This window comes from Borostomias antarcticus (genome assembly GCF_949987555.1).
Source record: "Borostomias antarcticus genome assembly, chromosome: 11".
In the NCBI taxonomy this organism is placed as follows: domain Eukaryota; kingdom Metazoa; phylum Chordata; class Actinopteri; order Stomiiformes; family Stomiidae; genus Borostomias; species Borostomias antarcticus.
In genome coordinates this window covers 25,968,182-25,978,181 of record NC_140244.1, presented here as the reverse complement: position 1 = coordinate 25,978,181, position 10,000 = coordinate 25,968,182, and the positions used below count along the sequence as shown (strand labels likewise).

At 50.4% G+C, this 10,000-nt stretch overlaps 1 protein-coding gene across 1 annotated transcript in view; it reads right to left on the bottom strand.

Moving 5' to 3' along the window:
* The window catches only part of tfe3a (transcription factor binding to IGHM enhancer 3a), a 26,913-nt gene that overhangs the window by 6,763 nt on the left and 10,150 nt on the right, over positions 1 to 10,000 (bottom strand). Inside the window, exons 3-6 of the mRNA XM_084445909.1 lie at positions 8,162 to 8,414; positions 7,414 to 7,641; positions 4,750 to 4,845; positions 2,175 to 2,310 (exon numbers count right to left, since the gene is read on the bottom strand). Coding sequence (XP_084302035.1) covers positions 2,175 to 2,310; positions 4,750 to 4,845; positions 7,414 to 7,641; positions 8,162 to 8,414 — 713 coding nt within the window. The remainder of the gene's footprint in view (positions 1 to 2,174; positions 2,311 to 4,749; positions 4,846 to 7,413; positions 7,642 to 8,161; positions 8,415 to 10,000) is intronic.

Sequence of the window (10,000 nt, the reverse complement as noted above, 5' to 3'; positions counted from 1 at the left end):
TTAAAGAGAGACTATTAAAGAGAGAGAGAGAGATATTAAAGAGAGACTATTAAAGAGAGAGAGAGAGATATTAAATAGAGACTATTAAAGAGAGAGAGAGATATTATAGAGAGACTATTAAAGAGAGAGAGAGAGATATTAAAGAGAGACTATTAAAGAGAGAGAGAGAGATATTAAAGAGAGACTATTAAAGAGAGAGAGAGAGAGATATTAAAGAGAGACTATTAAAGAGAGAGAGAGAGATTAAAGAGAGACTATTAAAGAGAGAGAGAGAGAGAGAGATATTAAAGAGAGACTATTAAAGAGAGAGAGAGAGATATTAAAGAGAGAGAGAGAGAGAGAGCAGAGCTCATATCTCCATCTCTAGATGTTAGTACTCTGAACAGCAGCAGAAGCAAAGGTCAGCTGGTTGACCTTAGCAGAGGTCAGCTGGTTGACCTTAGCAGAGGTCAGCTGGTTGACCTTAGCAGAGGTCATCTGGCTGCAGGAGTCCGGAAGACATGTTCCACTGTAAATCACTCCCATTGGCTCATGGAATGTGTGTGTGTGCGCCTAAGATTCCATATCAAACTAATCTAAAAGGAGTATGCGGGTGTGTGTGTGTATGTGTGTCTGAGTGTGTCTGAGTGTGTTTCTGAGTGTGTGTCTGAGTGTGTCTGAGTGTGTGTGTCTGAGTGTCTGTGTCTGAGTGTGTGTGTCTGAGTGTCTGTGTATGTGTGTGTGTGCGAGCGCGTGTGTGCGTGAGCATACACACACTCACACGCCTGAGTGTATGTGTGTATACGTGAGCATATGTGTGCCTGAGTGTGTGTGAGCGTGTGTGTGTGTGTGTGTGTGTATGCTGCCTTACAAAGCAAGAAGCCAGTAGCTTCCCAGAGTGCGGAACTGAGAATGATTTCAGAGCCTCCAGGGCTTTTTACACTTACTGTAAATCCAACCCCCTATTTCCTCCAAAATACTACATATTACAGAGAAGATATTTGTCCACACAGCAAAATATATTTTTATTTGACAAAATGATTATAACTAAATTTTCGAACAAAATTGACGTTACTGGCTTTTTCCTTTGTAGTTGTGTGTGTGTGTTTGTGAGAGAGTGTGTGTATGTGAGTGTGTGAGAGTATGTGTGTGTCTGAGTGTGTGTATGTGTGCCTAAGTGTGAGTGTGTGCGTGTGTGTGTCTGAGTGTGTGCCTGAGTGTGTGTGTGTGTGTGTGTCTGAGTGTGTGCCTGAGTGTGTGTGTGTGTCTGTGTGTGTGTGAGCCTGAGTGCGTGTGTGTGAGCCTGAGTGCGTGTGTGTGAGCCTGAGTGCGTGTGTGTGTGTGTGAGCCTAAGTGTGTGTGTGCGTGTGTGTGTGTGTGTCTGCGTGTGTGTGCGCGTGTGTGTGTGTGAGCCTGAGTGCGTGTGTGTGAGCCTGAGTGTGTGTGTGTGTGAGCCTGAGTGTGTGTGTGTGTGTGAGCCTGAGTGCGTGCGTGTGTGTGTGTGTGTATGTGTGTGTGTGTGTGTGTGTATGTGTGTATGTGTGTGCGTGCGTGCGTGTCTGTGTGTGTGTGTGCGTGTGTGTGTGTGTGTGTGTGTGTGTGTATGTGTGTGCGTGCGTGTGTGTCTGTGTGTGTGTGTGCGTGTGTGTGTGTGTGAGGCTGGGGAACAGGGAAGTGGGAGAGCAGTGTGCTGAGCAGAGCACCGCAGGGGGAAGAGGGAGGGAGGAGCAGAGGAAGTGACTGATGTGACCAACGCTGACTAACAGGACTGAGAGGAGGAGGAGGAGGAGGAAGAGGGAGTCCAGGGGACTGAGGTGGTTCAGGTCATATCTGGTCACAGCTACAGGACCCAGAGGAATTCTGGGTGATTTAGTGATGAGCTGTAGATCTAGATAGACACAGGAGCTGCTCTGATGAGGTAGAACCAGGGTCCAGGTGGGCCTACTGTACCAGGTGGGCCTACTGTACCAGGTGGGTCTACTGTACCAGGTGGGTCTACTGTACCAGGCTGGTTCTACTGTACCAGGTGGGTCTACTGTACCAGGCTGGTTCTACTGTACCAGGTGGGTCTAGGGTACCAGGTGGGTCTGGGTCTACCGTACCAGGTGGGTCTAGTGTACCAGGTGGGTCTAGTGTACCAGGCTGAGTCTAGTGTACCAGGCTGAGTCTAGTGTACCAGGCTGGGTCTATCTTACCAGGTGGGTCTACCATACCGGAGAACTCCGTCTTCACTTTGTGCAGGTCTGCAGGACAGGAGTTGCTAACGGTGATGGTGGGCGTGGCCATCCCGGCGCTGCTGTACACATCCAGCAGGTTCCCCGAAACCGGCAGCTGGAGACAACCAATCACAGTGAGACCATTTGCATACATATTGCACACATATATACACACACAGGTATGCAAACAGAGCGTCCCTTATTGACCGGAAAGACGACAAAATCAAGCGGAACCGCGTTTAGAACGGAGCGACCGCTGTGAGGGGCCTCGTTGTAACGCTCTACTCAACACAGCTCAACTCAACGCGCTGCTCTGGCCTGTAAGAGCGTCCACTGCTGCATCAGCAACATCACAGCATGCGTGAGCCCCCCGGTCCCAGAGCTACGCCGGGGTCAGAGAGAGGGCGGTCTACTGAACACGCTACCCAACCCTGCACTGAACACACGGACTGAGGGGTAGACAGCTGGTACTGAACACATTGACAAGCTGATACTGAACACAGTCTAAGGGGAAGACAGCTGGTACTGAACACATTGACTAAGGGATAGACAGCTGGTACTGAACACATTGACTAAGGGATAGACAGCTGGTACTGAACACACAGACTAAGGGATACTGAACACATTGACTAAGGGACTGAACACATTTACTAAGGGGTAGACAGCTGGTACTGAACACACAGACTAAGGGATAGACAGCTGGTACTGAACACACGGACTAAGGGATAGACAGCTGGTACTGAACACACAGACTAAGGGATAGACAGCTGGTACTGAACACACAGACTAAGGGATAGACAGCTGGTACTGAACACACTGACTAAGGGATAGACAGCTGGTACTGAACACAGACTAAGGGGTAGACAGCTGGTACTGAACACACAGACTAAGGGGTAGACAGCTGGTACTGAACACACAGACTAAGGGATAGACAGCTGGTACTGAACACAGACTAAGGGGTAGACAGCTGGTACTGAACACACAGACTAAGGGATAGACAGCTGGTACTGAACACACGGACTAAGGGGTAGACAGCTGGTACTGAACACACAGACTAAGGGGTAGAAGACTGGTACTGAACACACGGCAGACAGCGGCCTCCGCAAAGCCGCGGCGGCGCACGTGTCGACCAATAGAGCGTCGCCACCTCGCCGTCACGACCCGACACGTTCCCCGTCCCCCCCCCCGGGTCCCTGTCAGTGGCCACGCAGCCCGGCCAGAACCAGGAACCTCCTCGCGCCTGCAGCTGCCCGCTTACTCGAAAACAACACACACAACGCCCTCGCACTAAGCACCGGTTCACACGTGTGGGTTTCCAGATAACACAGCTAACGGTCTACATCTACAGACATGACAGGGAATTGTAATCTCGTTTTTTTGTTGTTGTTTTGTTTCTCGTTCATATCTCTTAAAATGTCTGTAAACAGATGGCGGTTTTTACCTCAGTCTTAATTCTTTTCTTCTCATGCTCCGGTATTAAGACCAAAATCCTCATCTTATCCTCTGAAGAGACGCAAATGCTCTCGGTGTACTGCCCTCTCTCTCTCTCTTTCTTTCTCTCTCCTTCTCTCTCTCTCTCTCTCTCTTTCTGAGTGCCAAGGACAGTTGAGAAATGGGGAAACGTCTCTTCAGGAAAAAAAACCCCCCCAGCTCTGTTCTGGTCTACTGTTCCACAGTTAGCTATCAGCCTCTGACACACACACAGGCTCCAACTCCCTCTACACACACACACACACACACACACACACACACACACACACACACACACACACACACACCCAGGCTCCTGCGCTCAGCAGAAAGGCTCCACCCACCCAGCTCTCATGCTTGCCTGGCCAGTCAAGGACCAAGTCAACCTAGTCCACTTGTAAAAGCCCATCCCAGCCCAGACTAACCCAGGACCGCCCAGTCCAAACGACCAAGCTCACCCTAGCCCAGTTCTGTCTTAACCTGACCCAGTCCTAACCTAGCCTAGCAGAACTCTAACCCAGGACCAGTCCTAACCTAGCCTACCAGAACTCTGACCCAGGACCAGTCCTAACCTTAGCCTAGCAGATCTCTAACCCAGCACGGTCGAGGCGTGGTCACTGTCACACATGTGTTAGATCTTTCTGTTTACCCTCATCACCAGTATGGGATTCCTCTGTGCCTCGGACACACACACACACACACACACGCACACACACACATACAGTACACACACACACACACACACACACACACACACACACAGACAGGCCTGTAGGAGCCCTCCATCCCTCAGTCACACTCAGTATCCTTATCTGCCATGACACACACAAGGACCGTCTTCTAGAAGGATCCACACTCTGAATGCAGCACACGGTCTTGTCCAGAGCCGGCTCTGTTCTTCCTCTGTCCCTGATAGAGGCAGACCTGCTCTGGTTAATCTAGCTCTATCTGCCTGCTCTGATTAATCTATCTCTGTCTGAACATTCTCCAACGTGGTCCTGATCACAGCACTCGTTTGACACACGCGCACACACACACACACACACACACACACACACACGCACACACACACACACGCACATACCGTATTGGGTAGCTGGAGGCCCGAGTCAATGAGTGTCAGGAAGTCGTCGTTCAGACTGGACTCTAGACTGATGATGTCATCGATCACATCCTCCATCTTAAAGAGAGACACAGATATAAAGGTGTTAAGACACAACCACACCGACACTGACATTACAGAGACACATGGAGTGTGTTGAGTGGTATGGGAGACGGAACCAGACAGTTTAATCTACATTTAAATTGACCGAGGCGCCCCCAGGCTGAGGTTTGGGAGCCTGGCTAGCGTCTAGCTGCATCTCATAACTTAGCCAGGGTTAGGCTACATGGTTTTACCTTATAACTTAGTCAGGGTTACATGGTTTTTACCTTATAACTTAGTCAGGGTTACATGGTTTTTACCTTATAACTTAGTCAGGGTTACATGGTTTTAACTCATAACTTAGTCAGCGTTACATGGTTTTTACCTTATAACTTAGTCAGGGTTACATGGTTTTAACTCATAACTTAGTCAGGGTTACATGGTTTTTACCTTATAACTTAGTCAGGGTTACATGGTTTTAACTCATAACTTAGTCAGGGTTACATGGGTTTACCTTATAACTTAGTCAGGGTTACATGGTTTTTACCTTATAACTTAGTCAGGGTTACATGGTTTTAACTCATAACTTAGTCAGGGTTACATGGTTTTTACCTTATAACTTAGTCAGGGTTACATGGTTTTTACCTTATAACTTGGTCAGGGTTACATGTTTTTTACCTCTGGGTTACATGATTTTGACCTTATAGCTTAGTCAGGGGCTCCCTTTACATCTAGCATCAAGGCTAGATATCTAGTATCCAGAATGTATGGCTAGATATCTAGTATCCAGAATGTATGGCTAGATATCTAGTATCCAGAATGTATGGCTAGATATCTAGTATCCAGAATGTATATATAATATATAAATTCAAATGAGTGTATTCTCTGTTCAAGACATTGTCATAGGAAAACTTCCTTTGGTCCACACTGCCCTGTGTGATATACAAGCAGCAGTCTCCTGTTTGCCCTGCAAAGTCCTCCCCCAGGCCTTAAACGGTACATTGCAGGAGACCCCCCCCAGGGGCCCCCTCCTCCCAGTTATCCTTCATCTTTGTTAATGAACAGTTGAGCTGTTGACCCCTGACCCTCAGACTTAGCCTACTCACTGATAATTGGTTAGTGAAGTTTTGCATAATGTACTGGTTGTTCCCACAGTGTTTATAATAGTGTGTTTGAGGAGAATCTTTGCTCTGAACACAGACCACGTCATCCAGGACTGTCCGATATACCGGACACCCAACGGAACGCGTGGCCTGACGGTTGTGGACGACGAAACGGTAACTCGCTCCTGGAGGTGTGCCCGGATATATATCCCGGGTGACCCCTCACCCCGGCTCGGAGTGGTAAAAAGATAGACCCTCGGCCCGAGCCTGGGGGGGTAAGGGGGGGGGAAATAACATCAAACCCACACAAAGAAGAAAACCCCAAAACTTTTAATGCCAGGTGTGAAGGGGAACATGTTTTTCTACTCATACTCTTGTGCGTCCTTGTGGCTCTACAAGCTAAATTGGGATTCGGTGTCACTCGGGAGTTCCTGTATTCTCCCACTCCTCACACACGCTCGTCTCTGGTTGCCAGTAGACGCTGACTCAAGTGAATCCCCCTCACCGGCCCTCCACACGGAAGCATCCGGAAACCACACTTCCTGAACCAGATGGAGAGGAGAGCTCCAGCTGTTTTTCCCTACAGGCCCCTCTATTCTATAACCCTTAGTTCAGTTTAGTTTATTTTTTAAACGTTTTTAGACCTAACTGACAAGCTTTGAAACTAACTGACAAGCTTTGAAACTAACTGACAAGCTTTGAAACTAACTGACAAGCTTTGAAACTAACTGACAAGCTTTGAAACTAACTGACGAGCTTTGAAACTAACTGACAAGCTTTGAAACTAATTGACAAGCTTTGAAACTAACTGACAAGATTTGAAACTAACTGACGAGCTTTGAAACTAACTGACAAGATTTGAAACTAACTGACAAGCTTTGAAACTAACTGACAAGCTTTGAAAGCTGAACAAGGCTGACTACGGTGTAGTTCTCCTTTTAAAGAGGCTATGGCCGCGAATGACTTTAAACCTCCAGTGAATGTGTTTGCCCACGTGTCAACGAACCACGGACACGCGCAGGCCGACAAAGACTGTAATTAAGAGCGGAATAGTCCTTTAGGAGACCTGGCCAGCCTGCCACGTGTGCTACGCGTGCCACCGTCTCTAGGCTGGCCGTGTGGAATGTCACAGCAGTGTGCTCATACACTCACACACACACACACACACACGCACGGACACACACACACGCGCAGACAGCAGCCCGTGCAGGGGACAGACCATCGTCTGACTGAAACTTCATATTGTTCTATTGTTGAGTAGATGAAGGAGGAACTAGAGTGACTGTTAAAGGAACTGAAAGACTAAACAGTCGGTTGGCTCACAACTCAGTGAGTATACTCTGTGTGTGTGTGTGTGTGTGTGTGTGTGTGTGTGTGTGTGTGTGTATAACACCCTCTCATTGTTGGAGCTGAGCCTCAGGTCAGGCCTCTATGTAGTGAGCATGTGTGTGTGTGTGTGTGTGTGTGTTTGCGGGCGTGTGTGTAACGGCATCCACATTACCTCCTCCTTGTTGGAGCTGAGGCTGAGCACGGCCAGGGGGCTGCTGGGAGTGCTGCTGGCGGCGGGCGCCAGCTCGGGGGCGGAGCCGGACTGCGGCGAGGGCGACGCCCCCAGCGTCAGCTGACCGCCGGCCTGGTTGCCCAGCGTGGTGGAGAGGTACTGCTTGACCTGCTGGCGCTGGGCCTGCTGGATGTGGTACCTGGTGGGGTTCTCCAGATGGGTCTGGACCTGGGGGGGGAGGAGAGGGGGGAGAGGAGGAGGGGGGGATGGAGAGGAGGAGGGGAGAGAGAAGAGGAGGGGGGGGGGGGAGAGAGGTGGAGAGGAGGAGGGGGAGGGAGAGTGGGGGAAGAGGGGGGGGGTGGAGAGGAGGAGGGGGGTGAGGGAGAGAGGGGAGGGGTGGAGAGGAGGAGGAGAGAGGGGTGGAGAATAGGAGGGAGGAGGAAGAGGGGGAGTGGGGGAAGAGGGAGGGGGTGGAGAGGAGGAGGAGGAGGAGGTGGGGGGGGCATATGGGGGAGAGAGGGGAGGGGAGGGGGAGAGAGTAGCAGGAGGGGAGAAGAGAAGGGGGAGAGAAAGAGAAAGAGAGAGAGGGAGAGAGAGAGAGAGAGAGGTGGGGACGGAGAGAAACAGAAGATATTAGAAATGAGTCCAGACTCGAAACTTTCCCAGCATATCCGCTACAAACGATCTTCATTAAATAACCCTAGAGGGGCGTGTGTGCGTGTGTGTGTGTGTGTGTGTGTGTCCTCACCTTGAGCACCTCCACGGGGACCTGCGCCGGGGGCGGCCTGGCGGACCCCATGGCGGGGGACATGGAGATGGCGGGCGTGGGGTCGCCCAGGGGGCGGAGCTGGGCGCTGGACGCCTGCTGCCTGGCCTCGCGGCGCTCCTGCTCCCGCGCCTGCTGCCTCATCAGCTCCTGGCGCATCAGCACGCGCGACGTCATGGCGGAGGCGGGCGACGCCACCGACGAGGGGGAGGAGCTAGACACGGTCACCGACGGGCTGCGGAGGGGGGGAGGGAGGGTTAGACGTAGATTAGCAGGTCACTGGAGCTTCGAGGAAGTTTAAAAGCAGACTAACTGCTTTAGCTGGAACTTGGGACGAGTGATTTCGGTTTCGAAAACCTGGCTGGCTCCACCCACATTCCGACCGTGCTTCCTGTCTGGGAAACACCAGGGCCGAGTGTCGATAGTGTCTGCTTAATCACAGAAGGAAACACCAGGGCTGGGTCTCAATGCTCTCCTTAATCACAGAAGGAAGCACCAGGGCTGGGTCTCAATGCTGTCAGGGCCGGGTCTCAATGCTGTCTCCTTAAAGGACTATGCTCGTTTTTGACAACCTGGACCTTATTTACGACATATTATAAGAAGTTTGACTCACCCAGATCACTTTTGTGTTGTTCGGAGGCAGGTAGAAGAAATTTAAAATCCAGCGTGAGCCAGTATATCCATGTAATGGCGGCGCACGGGGCATAGGGAATGCAGTTTCTCAAAATCCATTTTCGGCCGCTAAACGGTTGTTTTCATCAATCACATTGCATGAATCGACAGTTGATATTCCTCTACGCGAGCCATTCTTTCGGTTGGTTTTCAAATACGTGGTCTGTAGCCACTGTAATATGATCTTTAGAAGCCTCTCCCCCACTTGCTCCAGCACGCATGCGCACAGGCCAGCGCGCAGCCTGCTATTCTCCGGCTCACGTTCTCTGCGCTACGATCGTAGTTGGTGCCGAGAATATTGTCGTCGTCATTCGTCAGCAACAATCCGATCGTAGCGCAGAGAATGTGAGGGAGCATAGCCAGTGTAAAGATCATATTACAGTGGCTACAGACCACGTATTTGAAAACCGAAAGAATGGCTCGCGTAGAGGAATATCAACTGTCGATTCATGCAATGTGATTGATGAAAACAACCGTTTAGCGGCCGAAAATGGATTTTTAGAAGCTGCATTCCCTTTGCCCCGTGCGCCGCCATTACATGGATATACTGGCTCGCGCTGGATTTTAAATTTCTTCTACCTGCCTCCGAACAACACAAAAGTGATCTGGGTGAGTCAAACTTCTTATAATATGTCGTAAATAAGGTCCAGGTTGTCAAAAACGAGCATAGTCCTTTAATCACAGAAGGAAGCACCAGGGCTGGGTCTCAATGCTGTCTCCTTAATCACAGAAGGAAACACCAGGGCCGGGTCTCAATGCTGTCTCCTTAATCACAGAAGGAAACACCAGGGCCGGGTCTCAATGCTGTCTCCTTAATCACAGAAGGAAACTCCAGGGCTGGGTCTCAATGCTGTCAGGACCGGGTCTCAATGCTGTCTCCTTAATCGCAGAAGGAAACTCCAGGGCTGGGTCTCAATGCTGTCTCCTTAATCACAGAAGGAAACACCAGGGCCGGGTCTCAATGCTGTCTCCTTAATCACAGAAGGAAACACCAGGGCCGGGTCTCAATGCTGTCTCCTTAATCGCAGAAGGAAACACCAGGGCTGGGTCTCAATGCTGTCTGCTTAATCGCAGAAGGAAACACCAGGGCCGGGTCTCAATGCTGTCTCCTTAATCGCAGAAGGAAGCACCAGGGCCGGGTCTCAATGC